Source organism: Procambarus clarkii, chromosome 75 (assembly GCF_040958095.1).
Source record: "Procambarus clarkii isolate CNS0578487 chromosome 75, FALCON_Pclarkii_2.0, whole genome shotgun sequence".
Taxonomy (NCBI): Eukaryota; Metazoa; Arthropoda; class Malacostraca; order Decapoda; family Cambaridae; genus Procambarus; species Procambarus clarkii.
The window spans coordinates 26,913,575-26,932,119 of NC_091224.1; the positions used below are offsets into that span (position 1 = coordinate 26,913,575).

The 18,545-nt window shown below is 51.2% G+C and overlaps 1 protein-coding gene across 2 annotated transcripts in view; it reads left to right on the forward strand.

Annotated features, from left to right (window-relative positions):
- Positions 1-8,036: 8,036 nt before the first annotated feature.
- Positions 8,037-18,545, forward strand: part of LOC123771628 (dynein regulatory complex subunit 2) — a 35,734-nt gene continuing 25,225 nt past the window's right edge. For both annotated transcript variants that reach the window (XM_069313413.1, XM_069313414.1), the window contains exons 1-4: positions 8,037-8,198; positions 12,353-12,466; positions 14,144-14,282; positions 17,336-17,559. In XM_069313413.1, the coding sequence (XP_069169514.1) occupies positions 8,052-8,198; positions 12,353-12,466; positions 14,144-14,282; positions 17,336-17,559 (624 nt within the window). In that variant the 5' untranslated portion in view covers positions 8,037-8,051. The remainder of the gene's footprint in view (positions 8,199-12,352; positions 12,467-14,143; positions 14,283-17,335; positions 17,560-18,545) is intronic.

Here is an 18,545-nt window from a genome sequence, read left to right on the forward strand (position 1 = left end):
CTAAACCATCAATATTTAACAACTTTTTGTTAGAAAATAATAATTTTATGCCATATTATAAAATATCTGAGAATTTCAAGACTTGATCGATAATATGATTCAAAATAATTGATGTACTTTTTGTATATGTAATATTTGATGCTTCTTCGAATGTCTTTCTAAGTGATGCCAGTACGAGAGTTTCGGTTGCAACGCCGCTGCCAACGTATGATTAATTCTATAATAATAATATTAATTTTTATTAAAAAAATATACAGAAGAATATGATACAGTGGTTTAATAAGGGTTACAGAATATGTTATTTAATAAGGCCACTAATACGCAAAGTGTTTCGGGTATACCTATAAAATAACTAACTTGATTAACTAATATGATTAACTTGATTCACGCAGCTCTTGATAAAAAGGAGTTCCCTGTTGGGTTATTTATAGACCTGCGTAAGGCTTTTGACACTGTCAACCACCAAAACCTTCTTCTTAAACTACATCATTATGGAGTCAGAGGACACTCCCTGCAATACCTCAAATCCTACCTTACTGACAGGCTCCAGTATGTTTCTGTGAATAATTCAATTTCTCCCACCCTACCCATCAACATTGGTGTTCCTCAGGGCAGCATACTTGGCCCTCTCCTCTTTCTCATCTACATTAATGACCTTCCAAATGCCTCCCAACACCTCAAACCAATTCTATTTGCTGACGACACAACCTTCATTTATTCCAGTCCTGACCCCCTTGCTCTAAATGTCACAGTGAATACTGAGCTAAATAAAGCCCATCTTTGGCTAACTGCCAACAAACTCACTCTTAACATTGACAAAACTTTCTATATTCTGTTTGGCAATAAATCCTCTAATCAAATAAATCTCAAAATAAACAATACCCAAATTTGTAACAAATTAGATGGCAAATTCCTTGGCGTTCTCATCGACCACAAGCTGAATTTCCAGGGACACATTCTAAATATATCAAAAAAAGTTTCAAAAACTGTGGGCATTCTTTCTAAGATCAGATATTATGTACCCCGCCCTGCCCTGGTGACTCTCTATTACTCCCTCATCTATCCATATCTCAACTATGGTATTAGTGCTTGGGGTTCTACTACCCAAAATCATTTACGTCCTCTAATTACTCAACACAAAGCTGCTATTAGGACAATATCCAACTCTGGCCCCAGACATCACTCGGTACCCCTACTCAAATCTCTGAATATGTTAGATATTAAGTCACTGCACATTCTCTCATGTGTATTATACATATATAAAACGCTGAACTGTAATGCCAATCCTGACCTCAAAAGCTTCATAGAAGGTTGTAACAGAACCCATGAGCACCACACCAGAAATAAATACAGTTTTGATATTCCTAGAGTACGACTTAATCAAACCAGAAATGCTCTACAAATCAAGGGACCCAGAATGTGGAATGACCTTCCCAACCATGTTAAAGACTGTACCTCTCTCAACCAGTTTAAGATAAAAACGAAGCTATACCTAATAAATTCCCTGTAACCTACCTTACCCCTCTGTTGTCAACCAATGTCTGTTTTTTGTTTTCAAAACACCGCTGTTTGTATGTAATTGTCTGTAATAATTTGTAATTGTATTTGTGCTGCTTTTTCAGCCATGTTCCCCCCTCTTTTACTTCTATTTTTATTTGTTCTCAACACATTTTATTCTTTATACCCATTAGTATTAAGCTTTAGTCATTAATGTTTTTCCTGCCCGAAACGCTCTGCGTAATAGTGGCTTTACGCATTGTATGTACTAGCTCTATCTATTAATCCAACAAACTTTGTAAAATCTCTTGTATGTATGTACCTTACCTAAATAAACATTTATTATTATTATTTATTTTATAACTGAGTATGAGTTTTGGTTAGTTCATTTATTATGCACCCCATACCCATCTTGTGGGCGGTAGTGGAAAGGGTTACAGAGGCACATAATGGGCTCAGGGACTGAACCCCACTATTCATTTAGCTAAGCAAGTTACAATCTTGATGAGCTAGTTACAAAATTCAGTATAAGTCGTCACATCAACAATGGGTTCGAGATCGACCTCAAGTACAGGTTCTAAATTAAGCAACTGACATATGTGGAGAGCTAGTGTCACAATTGATATGTTTGTCCTGCACACCGCCCCCCATCCAGTGGGCAGCGGTGGATAGGTTACAGTCACTTAGTTACTACCTACAGTTAGCAAACTGGGGATATTTGGCTAAAATTTCTGGTAGCAGATCATTTTGAATGAAATATTGACACATCGCTGGAACATTGGTTATAGAATTGTCTCTAAATTCACGTATCTTTTCGCACACCATCACATAGGGATCAGTCCTTGGACCAGTACCCAAATGAGCCACAGAGACATTAGAAAGAACTTTTTCAGTGTCAGAGTAGTTAGTAAATGGAATGCATTAGGAAGTGATGTGGTGGAGGCTGACTCCATACACAGTCTCAAATGTAGATATGATAGAGCCCAATAGGCTCAGGAACCTGTACACCTGTTGACTGACAGTTGAGAGGCGGGACCAAAGAGCCAGAGCTCAACCCCCGCAAACACAACTAGGTGAGTACAACTAGGTGAGTACATAGTGACGGAGGGTGTGCGAATAATTTTGTTGACACAGTTTACATTTGGTCAGGTCTACATCAGCAGATAATGAGAATTCCCAGAGATACTTGTAACCGAGTCTAAGCCGAGCAGTAGTAACATCTAGAAGTCTGCTGATTTTATTGGATGATCCATAGATGTGTGGCTCCTCTTGCATGATAGTATGATGATAGATGGAATTACTGGTGTCAATTTCACTTTGCCTCAGATCTACAAGATCTTGTTGAAGTTCTCAGTGTACTGCTGCTCTCAGATTGCTCATTGACACTCCAAGGTTACACTCAACGGCTCCGTGTGAGGGCATATATAAAGGTGTGGGTGAGACAGACAATATTTACTACTGAACAAGATGGCAGCAAGTATATTATCCAAGAAATATAGCAAATAATATCCAGCTTTTAAGGAGCACGTAACATAAAGATTAAGATTATAGTCTCCGTGGTGTAGTGGTAAGACACTCGCCTGGCGTTCCGCGAGCGCTATGTCATGGGTTCGTATCCTGGCCGGGGAGGATTTACTGGGCGCAATTCCTTAACTGTAGCCTCTGTTTAACGCAACAGTAAAATGTGTACTTGGATGAAAAAACGATTCTTCGCGGCAGGGGATCGTATTCCAGGGACCATAGGATTAAGGACTTGCCCGAAACGCTACACGTACTAGTGGCTGTACAAGAATGTAACAACTCTTGTATATATCTCAAAAAAAAAAAAAAAAAAAAAAAAAAGAGAAAATTAATATGTGTAATTGGATAATAATGAAAATTGAATTTGAATTGTGGGAAAATTTTGAAAATAATAATAATTATATTTTTTTACATATATACAAGAATTTTTACATTGTTATAAAGCGACTATAGCATGCATGGCGTTTCGGGCAGGTCGTATAATCTCAAGCTTCCCTGGAACACGACCTGCCAAATCGTTTAACAACCAGGTTCCCCTTTCCCTACTGGGTGAACAGAGGCATACAGTTAAGGATTGGTGCCTAGTCAATCCTCCCCGGCCAGGATTCGAACCCTGGCCAAATCGCTTGGGAAGCGCCGGGCTTCGCAAGCCCTTCGTGAAGTATAATTGACAATTATACAAGATATATATAAACAGCCGTTGTTTTATCAGTACATAGTTACTAATATTAACATTGTAAATGAGAGTTAGAAAAATGACATAGATTTTTTATGATAGAAACAGCAGCAAAACAGCTTTGTTAACATGTAGGATGGTATAAGGTGAGGAAAATTGGTTCCTTAATGTTAATACAGTAAATAAATAAATAAATAAATAAATGTTTATTCAGGTAAGGTATATACATACAAGAGGTTTTACAAAAATTGATAAATGTATAGATAGAGCTAGTACATACAACAGTAGTAGTTCAGAACAACAACAACATACAACAGAACAGTAGTTGTTAGTTTCTCTTGCGAGGTGCCTATAGTATCTCATCGTTCTAGGAGAGATCTACTTTAGAAACTGTGTTGTTATGTTTTGTATATGACAATGGAAGTTCAGCTTGTCAATATGAACACAGAGGAAATGTGCCCAACCGTTTCTGTATGCCCACGTATTGAAGCCGGCTCTCTCTATTGCGAGCTGAGGACGTAGACTACTGTGCTAAAGGGCTCTAGCCAAGTGTGGTCAGTAAGCCTCAAATAATGACATACACCATAAAGGCTGTAAGGAAGCAGAATAGCAACCAAATTTCCCGCCAAATGGATCAGCTGACATTTGTTGTGTTCCCGTGACATCAGCCCTAGCAACGAGGCGGTTACTAGGGACGCCGAGGGGCTGACACAGTGGCCCCTGGTCTATGGACCGAGTGCTATAACCAGCGTTACTGGGCACTAGTGAGTAGCCAAGACTAATGAAAATGCAATTTAACAATGTGTTCGCCTATCTCTGTAGACACTGAACTATGTCATCAAAGATTACTAGGAAAAGCGAGCAATCATTATGTGAGGAGCGGGAGAAGTGTAAAGTTTAGTGTCACAGCCGTCACAGTCTTTTACCTGAATTTACCTGAGGGCCAGTAACGCTCTAGTGGCCTCGATGAGGACAGGAAGCCGCCGGCCTGTCAAAGGTCCCCTCGATTTGTCCTGAATATTTTTTTCAAGCTGGATTTTAAAGTTGAGCAGAGTTATGGGCAGTAGGGCTTGGGCGGGTAGGCGGTTCCACGGGTTAATAACCCAGAGGGTGAAGACACATCTGTCAGGCCAACATTGTGGCTTGTTAAGGTCGACACTGTTGTTGCTCCTTGTTGTGTTACAGCTGACCGTCTGAACACGTTGTCCCCATCAACACCCTCCAAATTGTTCAGTATTTGGAACATTTCGGTGAGATCGGCGCTGTCATGTCTGGTGCTGTTCCACAGTTGGTGGGGGGCTGGTCACTGCCAGAGTGCTGCTCCACAGTTGGTGGTGGGGGGCTGGTCACTGCCAGAGTGCTGCTCCACAGTTGGTGGGGGGCTGGTCACTGCCAGAGTGCTGCTCCACAGTTGGTGGGGGGCTGGTCACTGCCAGAGTGCTGCTCCACAGTTGGTGGGGGGCTGGTCACTGCCAGAGTGCTGCTCCACAGTTGGTGGGGGGCTGGTCACTGCCAGAGTGCTGCTCCACAGTTGGTGGGGGCTGGTCACTGCCAGAGTGCTGCTCCACAGTTGGTGGGGGCTGGTCACTGCCAGAGTGCTGCTCCACAGTTGGTGGGGGGGCTGGTCACTGCCAGAGTGCTGCTCCACAGTTGGTGGGGGGGCTGGTCACTGCCAGAGTGCTGCTCCACAGTTGGTGGGGGTGGGGGGGGGCTGGTCACTGCCAGAATGCTGCTCCACAGTTGGTGGGGGGCTGGTCACTGCCAGAGTGCTGCTCCACAGTTGGTGGGGGGCTGGTCACTGCCAGAGTGCTGCTCCACAGTTGGTGGGGGCTGGTCACTGCCAGAGTGCTGCTCCACAGTTGGTGGGGGGCTGGTCACTGCCAGAGTGCTGCTCCACAGTTGGTGGGGGGCTGGTCACTGCCAGAGTGCTGCTCCACAGTTGGTGGGGGGCTGGTCACTGCCAGAGTGCTGCTCCACAGTTGATGGGGGTGGGGGGGGGCTGGTCACTGCCAGAGTGCTGCTCCACAGTTGGTGGGGGTGGGGGGGGGGCTGGTCACTGCCAGAGTGCTGCTCCACAGTTGGTGGGGGGCTGGTCACTGCCAGAGTGCTGCTCCACAGTTGGTGGGGGGCTGGTCACTGCCAGAATGCTGCTCCACAGTTGGTGGGGGGCTGGTCACTGCCAGAGTGCTGCACCACAGTTGGTGGGGGTGGGGGGGCTGGTCACTGCCAGAGTGCTGCTCCACAGTTGGTGGGGGGGGGGCTGGTCACTGCCAGAGTGCTGCTCCACAGTTGGTGGGGGGCTGGTCACTGCCAGAGTGCTGCTCCACAGTTGGTGGGGGGCTGGTCACTGCCAGAGTGCTGCTCCACAGTTGGTGGGGGGCTGGTCACTGCCAGAGTGCTGCTCCACAGTTGGTGGGGGGCTGGTCACTGCCAGAGTGCTGCTCCACAGTTGATGGGGGGCTGGTCACTGCCAGAGTGCTGCTCCACAGTTGGTGGGGGGCTGGTCACTGCCAGAGTGCTGCTCCACAGTTGGTGGGGGGGCTGGTCACTGCCAGAGTGCTGCTCCACAGTTGGTGGGGGGCTGGTCACTGCCAGAGTGCTGCTCCACAGTTGGTGGGGGGCTGGTCACTGCCAGAGTGCTGCTCCACAGTTGGTGGGGGCTGGTCACTGTCAGAGTGCTGCTCCACAGTTGGTGGGGGGCTGGTCACTGCCAGAGTGCTGCTCCACAGTTGGTGGGGGGCTGGTCACTGCCAGAGTGCTGCTCCACAGTTGGTGGGGGGCTGGTCACTGCCAGAGTGCTGCACCACAGTTGGTGGGGGGCTGGTCACTGCCAGAGTGCTGCTCCACAGTTGGTGGGGGGCTGGTCACTGCCAGGGTGCTGCTCCACAGTTGGTGGGGGGCTGGTCACTGCCAGAGTGCTGCTCCACAGTTGGTGGGGGGCTGGTCACTGCCAGAGTGCTGCACCACAGTTGGTGGGGGGCTGGTCACTGCCAGAGTGCTGCTCCACAGTTGGTGGGGGGCTGGTCACTGCCAGAGTGCTGCTCCACAGTTGGTGGGGGGCTGGTCACTGCCAGAGTGCTGCTCCACAGTTGGTGGGGGGCTGGTCACTGCCAGAGTGCTGCTCCACAGTTGGTGGGGGGCTGGTCACTGCCAGAGTGCTGCTCCACAGTTGGTGGGGGGCTGGTCACTGCCAGAGTGCTGCTTCACAGTTGGTGGGGGGCTGGTCACTGCCAGAGTGCTGCTCCACAGTTGGTGGGGGGCTGGTCACTGCCAGAGTGCTGCACCACAGTTGGTGGGGGCTGGTCACTGCCAGAGTGCTGCACCACAGTTGGTGGGGGGCCTGGTCACTGCCAGAGTGCTGCACCACAGTTGGTGGGGGGCTGGTCACTGCCAGAGTGCTGCACCACAGTTGGTGGGGGGCTGGTCACTGCCAGAGTGCTGCTCCACAGTTGGTGGGGGGCTGGTCACTGCCAGAGTGCTGCTCCACAGTTGGTGGGGGGCTGGTCACTGCCAGAGTGCTGCTCCACAGTTGGTGGGGGGCTGGTCACTGCCAGAGTGCTGCACCACAGTTGGTGGGGGGCTGGTCACTGCCAGAGTGCTGCTCCACAGTTGGTGGGGGGCTGGTCACTGCCAGAGTGCTGCTCCACAGTTGGTGGGGGGCTGGTCACTGCCAGAGTGCTGCACCACAGTTGGTGGGGGGCTGGTCACTGCCAGAGTGCTGCTCCACAGTTGGTGGGGGGCTGGTCACTGCCAGAGTGCTGCTCCACAGTTGGTGGGGGGCTGGTCACTGCCAGAGTGCTGCTCCACAGTTGGTGGGGGGCTGGTCACTGCCAGAGTGCTGCTCCACAGTTGGTGGGGGCTGGTCACTGCCAGAGTGCTGCTCCACAGTTGGTGGGGGGCTGGTCACTGCCAGAGTGCTGCTCCACAGTTGGTGGGGGGCTGGTCACTGCCAGAGTGCTGCTCCACAGTTGGTGGGGGCTGGTCACTCTTATAATCCTTCCCATGATGTTATCTGACCACTGTTGATGCATGTATTAATCATACACTGTATACTGTGTATGGGACCATCTCTCACAGTTATGGTCACCGTAGGCTTCCGGTACTGTGTATACACTGTTACTGCCACCACAGTCTGTCTGTCCTCTCCTCCTCTTATCATCATAGTCACAAGAAACACTCTCTTATCCTCTCTTGTATCAATCCTTCCTTCCCTGTGACAACATTCTCCCAAGGAGGAGACTACAGGTGAGGCAGACATGACTGTAGCGAGCGGGAGAGAGCAGACGTGTGTCTGCCAGGCCCTTCACCTCTGCTTCGTCCCCGGCAGACAGGGCAGGTGTGAGAGGAGGCGGGGAAGATGGCGCCGAAGAAGAAGGGTAAGGGTAAGGGGGACAAGCTGGCCAGGATGACGGTGGAGCAGCGTCAGCAGTACCTGGACCGTCGGGCCGCCCAGGAGGCAGAGAACAACAGACGCAAGCAGGAGCTGATCGCTGGCTTCCTCAAGGTGGGTTACTGGGTCCTCTTGTTGGTGGTGGTGTGTGTGGGGTGGGTGTGTATTGTTGTGTGTGTGTGTGTGTGTGTGTGTGTGTGTGTGTGTGTGTGTGTGTGTGTGTGTGTGTGTGTGTGTGTGTGTGTGTGTGTGTGTGTGTGTGTGTGTGTGTGTACTCACCTAGTTGTACTCACCTAGTTGTGTTTGCGGGGGTTGAGCTCTGGCTCTTTGGTCCCGCCTCTCAACCGTCAATCAACAGGTGTACAGATTCCTGAGCCTATCGGGCTCTGTCATATCTACACTTGAAACTGTGTATGGAGTGAGCCTCCACCACATCACCCCCTAATGCATTCCATTTGTCAACCACTCTGACACTAAAAAAGTTCTTTCTAATATCTCTGTGGCTCATTTGGGCACTCAGTTTCCACCTGTGTCCCCTTGTGCGTGTTCCCCTTGTGTTAAATAGACTGTCTTTATCTACCCTATCAATCCCCTTCAGAATCTTGAATGTGGTGATCATGTCCCCCCTAACTCTTCTGTCTTCCAGCGAAGTGAGGTTTAATTCCCGTAGTCTCTCCTCGTAGCTCATACCTCTCAGCTCGGGTACTAGTCTGGTGGCAAACCTTTGAACCTTTTCCAGTTTAGTCTTATCCTTGACTAGATATGGACTCCATGCTGGGGCTGCATACTCCAGGATTGGCCTGACATATGTGGTATACAAAGTTCTGAATGATTCTTTACACAAGTTTCTGAATGCCGTTCGTATGTTGGCCAGCCTGGCATATGCCGCTGATGTTATCCGCTTGATATGTGCTGCAGGAGACAGGTCTGGCGTGATATCAACCCCCAAGTCTTTTTCCTTCTCTGACTCCTGAAGAATTTCCTCTCCCAGATGATACCTTGTATCTGGCCTCCTGCTCCTTACACCTATCTTCATTACATTACATTTGGTTGGGTTAAACTCTAACAACCATTTGTTCGACCATTCCTTCAGCTTGTCTAGGTCTTCTTGAAGCCTCAAACAGTCCTCTTCTGTTTTAATCCTTCTCATAATTTTAGCATCGTCCGCAAACATTGAGAGAAATGAATCGATACCCTCCGGGAGATCATGTACATATATCAGAAACAAGATAGGACCGAGTACAGAGCCCTGTGGGACTCCACTGGTGACTTCACGCCAATCGGAGGTCTCACCCCTCACCGTAACTCTCTGCTTCCTATTGCTTAGATACTCCCTTATCCACTGGAGCACCTTACCAGCTACACCTGCCTGTCTCTCCAGCTTATGTACCAGCCTCTTATGCGGTACTGTGTCAAAGGCTTTCCGACAATCCAAGAAAATGCAGTCCGCCCAGCCCTCTCTTTCTTGCTTAATCTGTGTCACCTGATCGTAGAATTCTATCAAGCCTGTAAGGCAAGATTTACCCTCCCTGAATCCATGTTGGCGATTTGTCACGAAGTCCCTTCTCTCCAGATGTGTTACCAGGTTTTTTCTCACGATCTTCTCCATCACCTTGCATGGTATACAAGTCAAGGACACTGGCCTGTAGTTCAGTGCCTCTTGTCTGTCGCCCTTTTTGTATATTGGGACCACATTCGCCGTCTTCCATATTTCTGGTAGGTCTCCCGTCTCTAGTGATTTACTATACACTATGGAGAGTGGCAAGCAAAGTGCCTCTGCACACTCTTTCAGTACCCATGGTGAGATCCCATCTGGACCAACCGCCTTTCTAACATCCAGATCCAGCAGGTGTCTCTTGACCTCCTCTCTCGTAATTTCGAACTCCTCCAAGGCCGCCTGGTTTACCTCCCTTTCTCCTAGCACAGTGACCTCACCCTGTTCTATTGTGAAGACCTCCTGGAACCTCTTGTTGAGTTCCTCACACACCTCTCTGTCATTCTCTGTATACCTGTCCTCGCCTGTTCTAAGTTTCAATACCTGTTCTTTCACTGTTGTTTTCCTTCTGATGTGACTGTGGAGTAGCTTTGGTTCGGTCTTGGCTTTGTTTGCTATATCATTTTCAAAATTTTTCTCTGCTTCTCTTCTCACCCTGACGTACTCATTCCTGGTTCTCTGGTATCTCTCCCTGCTTTCTGGTGTTCTGTTATTCCGGAAGTTCCTCCACGCCTTTTTGTTCAGTTTCTTCGCTTCCATACATGCCCTATTATACCATGGATTCTTCTGTTGCTTCTCGGATTTTTCCCTTTGGGCCGGGATGAACCTGTTTACTGCCTCCTGTGTGTGTGTGTGTGTGTGTGTGTGTGTGTGTGTGTGTGGGTGTGTGTGTGTGTGTGTGTGTGTGTGTGTATTGTTGTTGTGTGTGTGTGTGTACTCACCTAGTTGTGTTTGCGGGGGTTGAGCTTTGGCTCTTTGGTCCCGCCTCTCAACCGTCAATCAACAGGTGTACAGGTTCCTGAGCCTACTGGGCTCTATCATATCTACACTTGAAACTGTGTGTGGAGTCAGCCTCCACCACATCACTGCCTAATGCATTCCACCTGTTAACTACTCCGACACTGAAAAAGTTCTTTCTAATATCTCTGTGGCTCATTTGAGCACTCAGTTTCCACCTGTGTCCCCTTGTGCGTGTGCCCCTTGTGTAAAATAGCCTGTCTTTATCTACCCTATCAATTTCTTTGAGAATCTTGAATGTGGTGATCATGTCCCCCCTAACTCTTCTGTCTTCCAGCGATTTGAAGTTTAATTCCCGTAGTCTCTTCTCGTAGTTTGTACCCCTCAGTTAGGGTACTAGTCTGATAAAAAAAAACTTTGAACTTTTTCCAGTTTAATCTTATGAGTGACTAGATATGGACTCCATGCTGGAGCTGCATACTCCAGGATTGGTCTGACATAGGTGGTATAACAAAGTTCTGAATGATTCCTTACATGGGGTGAAGGGGGAGGAAGGGTTGAATGAGCATTTGAATGGGTACAGGACGTGTTCAGGGTAAGGAGGGGTTTCTATGGGGAGGAAGGTGAGGGTGTTATCTTATAGGGTTACTGGGGTGCTGGTTGGGAGTTCCCCACTCCCCTCCGGAACTGTTGTGTTGTGGGATGTGGTTCCCTGGGTCTCTCCTCTCCCCTGCGCTTCCTCCTTGCTTATGCTGCCATTACTCTCTTCCCTCGCCATGTCCCTCTCTGTGCTTGTGTAAGTGAGTGAGTGAGTGAGTGAGTGAGTGAGTGAGTGAGTGAGTGAGTGAGTGAGTGAGTGAGTGAGTGAGTGAGTGAGGGCGTTACCCTAACTTTGCATGCTAAGGTTCAGCTTCCGTTCAAACTTCAGTTGACTGGTGGACATTGGTAAAGCAAAATACATTTTAGCAAAACCATTAATACGAACTGAATTATTTTTTGTTCAAATATACTTAACTGTGACTCATTTAGTACTCAGTTCCCACCATTGCGCCTTTGTTTATGTAGGTCAGATACATAGTCAAATAGTCTGTCCCTGTCATTCCTGTCCACTCCCTTAATTATTTTGTATGTGGTGATCATATCCTGATTCCTATCTCACACTAACGTACATAAGATTTTCAATCTTTAGTCTTCCCTGGAGCTCATACCTCTCAGCTCCGAGACCAGAGTATTAGTATGCCTCTCGCCTCAGGCAAGTGTGCTGTGTGTTTAGTGAGATGGTTGTTAAGGAGAGGTTGGTGGGCAGCACAATAGGCTCCGTCAGTGGTGGGAGATATGTGAAGTATTTCTGAGGGGCCTCACCGCTTCTTACTGTGGTGTCTGATGTGTGTTTGTTGGTCAGTCAATCTTTGACATGTTGTTGATAATGTCTGTCTGTCTGTCTGTCTGTCTGTCTGTCTGTCTGTCTGTCTGTCTGTCTGTCTGTCTGTCTGTCTGTCTGTCTGTCTGTCTGTCTGTCTGTCTGTCCGTCCGTCCGTCCGTCCGTCCGTCCGTCCGTCCGTCCGTCCGTCCGTCCGTCCGTCCGTCCGTCCGTCCGTCCGTCCGTCCGTCCGTCCGTCTCTCTCTCTCTCTCTCTCTCTCTCTCTCTCTCTCTCTCTCTCTCTCTCTCTCTCTCTCTCTCTCTCTCTCTCTCTCTCTCTCTCTCTCTCTCTCTCTCTCTCTCTCTCTTTTATGTAGTGGTTACTGTAGAGGTGACTGTAGAGGTGACTGTAGAGGGTTACTATAGAGGTGACTGAGGCTCTGCACGTGTCCACAGCTCAAGTTGGCCGATGAGCAGGACAAGGGCGCCGTCAACGAGGCCAAGTTGACCACCAAGTGGAGGGAGGTCCTCCGCCAGGCCTCCACCTCCACCCTCTCCACCCAGTTCCAGGTACGCCTCCACCCTCTCCACCCAGTTCCAGGTACGCCAGGTGGTTCCAAGTACCACTTGGAACCACTAAGGGTTCCACCACCTTGGTAGGGGTAGGGGGACATGAAGGAGGTTAAGGGGAGAGGGGAAGGGAGGGGAGCGGGCGGCAGCTTGGACTGTTGTGGGGGGGGGGGGGGGGAGGGGGTCTCCAAGAAGTATCTTCATGTCGGAGTGGAGAGGTGTACACAGCTGGAGGTCACAGCCACAACTGTGGGTGGGAATGACCCGTAAACAGTGGGGTGGGGGCACTACCCTCCCTTACCTTGCTTCCAGAGTGGTAAGGAGCGGGGGCTCCTTACCACACTGGAGGTAAGGTAAGGGAGGGGGGGGGGGTGCCACCACCCCACTGTTTACGGGTCATTCCCACCCACATTTGTCACTGTGACCTCCAGCTGCCGTGTTCACCTCTCCACTCCGACATGAAGATATTGGAGACCCCCCCCCTCCCCCACCACAGGCAAAGAAGTGGTAAAGATATTTACACTTCACAAGATAAAACAGAGACCCGGGCTACCAGTCAAAACTCCCCTCTCTTCCCCTCTCCCCTTAACCTCCTTCATGTGCCCTACCCCTAACCTCCCATCTTTAAAGGCCCCCCCTACCCAGTCAGGGGTAGGGGGCCCCCCTCTAGACCTCCTCAACATATCCTACATATACTGTTATTTAACTATATATCTACACACACACGATTAATTCTATGTCACATACTCATACATATTCATCTACTACTATTGACCACTTGTTCAGTTCACTACTCCCGCTTTTACTACCCCCCCCCCCCCCCCCCCCCGGCAACCCTCAACGTCCCGGAAGACGTAGCCCGTCCCGGGGGACGTAGCCCGTCCTGGGGGACGTAGCCCGTCCCGGGGGACGTAGCCCGTCCCGGGGGACGTAGCCCGTCCCGGGGTACGTAGCCCGTCCCGGGGGACGTAGCCCGTCCCGGGGGACGTAGCCCGTCCCGGGGGACGTAGCCCGTCCCGGGGGACGTAGCCCGTCCCGGGGGACGTAGCCCGTCCCGGGGGACGTAGCCCGTCCCGGGGGACGTAGCCCGTCCCGGGGGACGTAGCCCGTCCCGGGGGACGTAGCCCGTCCCGGGGGACGTAGCCCGTCCCGGGGGACGTAGCCCGTCCTGGGGGACGTAGCCCGTCCCGGGGGACGTAGCCCGTCCCGGGGGACGTAGCCCGTCCCGGGGTACGTAGCCCGTCCCGGGGGACGTACGTAGCCCGTCCCGGGGGACGTAGCCCGTCCCGGGGGACGTAGCCCGTCCCGGGGGACGTAGCCCGTCCCGGGGGACGTAGCCCATCCCGCCTCATGTGCGAGCATCCCGTCCGCCCCCCCCTTTCTACCTTTGTGATGTACACCTGTCCCATACTTATCCCCCCTCACCCTCTTACCCATACACCCTCTTTTTACCCCCCGCGACCCACAACGTCCCCGCGACAGGACCCGCCCCACTCTACGGACTCCCCCACCCACTTTTGGCGTAAACCGAGCACTAGGGATTGGGACGGTCTATGTCTCAATTTATGCTACTACTCCAGTACACCACCACCACCCAATACACCACCACCCAGTACACCACCACCCAATACACCACCACCCAGTACACCACCACCACCCAGTACGTGTCTGCTGCAGGAGTTGAGGACGCGGGTGACGGACGCCACGACGCAGCAGGAACGTCTGATCCGTCTGCTGAGGTCCCAGGTGGAGCAGGCCCAGCTGCAGCGGACCCAAGCTGCCCACAACCACCTGTCTGCCGTCCACAGACTCACAGGTCAGTCACCCTCTGTCTGCCGTCCACAGACTCACAGGTCAGTCACCACCTGTCTGCCGTCCACAGACTCACAGGTCAGTCACCACCTGTCTGCCGTCCACAGACTCACAGGTCAGTCACCACCTGTCTGCCGTCCACAGACTTACAGGTCAGTCACCACCTGTCTGCCGTCCACAGACTCACAGGTCAGTCACCACCTGTCTGCCGTCCACAGACTCACAGGTCAGTCACCACCTGTCTGCCGTCTACAGACTCACAGGTCAGTCACCACCTGTCTGCCGTCCACAGTACCTGTTGCTGCTACGGTGACTGGGAGAAGAATGGCTCCCAGGGTAATGCCCCGCTATGGACGTTCCCAACAATGCCACCATCTTTGTGTACTGGTGTAAGACCACAGCAGCAGTGACACACTAGGGGCAGCCAGGTATAGCACCAGTGACACACTAGGGGCAGTCAGGTATAGCACCAGTGACACACTAGGGGGCAGCCAGGTATAGCACCAGTGACACACTAGGGGCAGCCAGGTATAGCAACAGTGACACACTAGGGGCAGCCAGGTATAGCACCAGTGACACACTAGGGGCAGCCAGGTATAGCACCAGTGACACACTAGGGGCAGCCAGGTATAGCAACAGTGACACACTAGGGGCAGCCAGGTATAGCAACAGGGACACACTAGGGGCAGCCAGGTATAGCAACAGTGACACACTAGGGGCAGCCAGGTATAGCACCAGTGACACACTAGGGGCAGCCAGGTATAGCACCAGTGACACACTAGGGGGCAGCCAGGTATAGCACCAGTGACACACTACGGGCAGCCAGGTATAGCACCAGTGACACACTAGGGGGCAGCCAGGTATAGCACCAGTGACACACTAGGGGCAGCCAGGTATAGCACCAGTGACACACTAGGGGGCAGCCAGGTATAGCACCATTGACACACTAGGGGCAGCCAGGTATAGCACCAGTGACACACTAGGGGCAGCCAGGTATAGCACCAGTGACACACTAGGGGCAGCCAGGTATAGCACCAGTGACACACTAGGGGCAGTCAGGTATAGCACCAGTGACACACTAGGGGCAGCCAGGTATAGCACCAGTGACACACTAGGGGCAGCCAGGTATAGCACCAGTGACACACTAGGGGGCAGCCAGGTATAGCACCAGTGACACACTAGGGGGCAGCCAGGTATAGCACCAGTGACACACTAGGGGCAGCCAGGTATAGCACCAGTGACACTCTAGGGGGCAGCCAGGTATAGCACCAGTGACACACTAGGGGCAGCCAGGTATAGCACCAGTGACACACTAGGGGCAGCCAGGTATAGCACCAGTGACACACTAGGGGCAGCCAGGTATAGCACCAGTGACACACTAGGGGCAGTCAGGTATAGCACCAGTGACACACTAGGGGCAGCCAGGTATAGCACCAGTGACACACTAGGGGCAGCCAGGTATAGCACCAGTGACACACTAGGGGGCAGCCAGGTATAGCACCAGTGACACACTAGGGGCAGCCAGGTATAGCACCAGTGACACACTAGGGGCAGTCAGGTATAGCACCAGTGACACACTAGGGGCAGCCAGGTATAGCACCAGTGACACACTAGGGGCAGCCAGGTATAGCACCAGTGACACACTAGGGGCAGTCAGGTATAGCACCAGTGACACACTAGGGGCAGCCAGGTATAGCACCAGTAACACACTAGGGGCAGTCAGGTATAGCAGCAGGGACACACTAGGGGCAGCCAGGTATAGCAGCAGTGACACACTAGGGGGCAGCCAGGTATAGCACCAGTGACACACTAGGGGCAGCCAGGTATAGCACCAGTGACACACTAGGGGGCAGCCAGGTATAGCACCAGTGACACACTAGGGGGCAGCCAGGTATAGCACCAGTGACACACTAGGGGCAGCCAGGTATAGCACCAGTGACACACTAGGGGGCAGCCAGGTATAGCACCAGTGACACACTAGGGGCAGCCAGGTATAGCACCAGTGACACACTAGGGGGCAGCCAGGTATTGCACCAGTGACACACTAGGGGCAGCCAGGTATAGCACCAGTGACACACTAGGGGCAGCCAGGTATAGCACCAGTAACACACTAGGGGCAGCCAGGTATAGCAGCAGTGACACACTAGGGGCAGCCAGGTATAGCAGCAGTGACACACTAGAGGGCAGCCAGGTATAGCACCAGTAACACACTAGGGGCAGTCAGGTATAGCACCAGTAACACACTAGGGGCAGTCAGGTATAGCAGCAGTGACACACTAGGGGCAGCCAGGTATAGCACCAGTGACACACTAGGGGGCAGCCAGGTATAGCACCAGTAACACACTAGGGGCAGTCAGGTATAGCAGCAGGGACACACTAGGGGCAGCCAGGTATAGCAGCAGTGACACACTAGGGGGCAGCCAGGTATAGCACCAGTGACACACTAGGGGCAGCCAGGTATAGCACCAGTGACACACTAGGGGCAGCCAGGTATAGCAGCAGTGACACACTAGGGGGCAGCCAGGTATAGCAGCAGTGACACACTAGGGGCAGCCAGGTATAGCAGCAGTGACACACTAGGGGGCAGCCAGGTATAGCAGCAGTGACACACTAGGGGGCAGTCAGGTATAGCACCAGTGACACACTAGGGGCAGCCAGGTATAGCAGCAGTGACACACTAGGGGCAGCCAGGTATAGCAACACCAGTGACACACTAGGGGGCAGCCAGGTATAGCACCAGTGACACACTAGGGGCAGTCAGGTATAGCAACAGGGACACACTAGGGGCAGTCAGGTATAGCAACAGTGACACACTAGGGGCAGCCAGGTATTGCACCAGTGACACACTAGGGGGCAGCCAGGTATAGCACCAGTGACACACTAGGGGCAGCCAGGTATAGCAACAGTGACACACTAGGGGGCAGCCAGGTATAAATAATGATAAACTTGTGTTACAGATCATATAAGACTCGCCCGGGACGCTGGGTGCTGGTGTAGAGTTGCTGTCTGTGTGCGTGACGGGCTGTGTCTGACGTGTGCGTGTGTACGTGTTGACAGAACTGCACGAGCAGCACGTGGGCGTGTTGAGCTGGCACGTGCGGGAGCGGGAGGTGGACGTAACACGTGCCCAGGCCACGGGCACGGAGGAGCTGGCGGCCAGGCACCTGCACCACCTGCGCCGCCTCTCTCTGGTGAGCCAGGCCGCCCTCAGGCACCACGCCCTCACCCAGAAGGAGGAGCTGGCCGCCTTCCACACCTCCATCACACACCTCACCACTCAGGTCAGTTGTCGCCTCACCACTCAGGTCAGTTGTCGCCTCACCACTCAGGTCAGTTGTCGCCTCACCACTCAGGTCAGTTGTCGCCTCACCACTCAGGTGAGATAGGGGGAACAGGTTAAGGGTTTGCTGTCCGGGAGCAAGAATAAGGGATATTGCTAACAACATGAATGATATTATGGCTGGAAATGGTGATTGATTGATTGATGAAGATTAAGCCACCCAAGAGGTGGCACGGGCATGAATAGCCCGTAAGTGGTGGCCCTTTTGAGCCATTACCAGTATCAAAAGATGATACTGGAGATCTGTGGAGGCGCAACTGCACCCTGCGTGACGGGAGATGTCTCCTGGACCAAATGGTGACCAAACGGGTGCTGGAAATGGGAACAAACCCATTATTTGTATCAGTGCTGGTGGAACTGGTGCTGGACGAGGTAGGAGTGAGGCGCTGATACAGAGGTTTAAGGCAGCCATAGACTTAGGAAGAAGAAAGGCAACCCGACCGTATGTGACAGTTTTCTAAGAAAGGCAGTTGGAAATGACTGGTTGTCGAGGCCACTTGGTGTGGGGAAAAATTGAAATGTAGTCTCAGAGACGGAATCAAAACTGAGCCACACACAGAAACTATTTGGCTAGAATTAAACGAAAAAAGTTAAAAATCTAATAATAGGAGTTATATACAGGCACCAAACTTAGAATGGAAGCAAAGCATCTATGGGATGAAATATCTAGAGCATCTAGGTCTAGCAGTATTTGTGTTATGGGTGACTTTAATTTTAGTGGGATAAACTGGTATAACAAAACAGGGAATAGTGAAGCAGAAGATTTTCTAGAATTAATTGACGATTGCTTTCTTACGCAACACATTAAGGAACCATCGCGGGAAAATAATATTTTAGATTTAGTGTTAACTAACAGGGAAACACAAATTAATGACATGGAAATAGGGAGTGAGCTAGGGAACAGTGATCACAAAGAAATCAGATTTA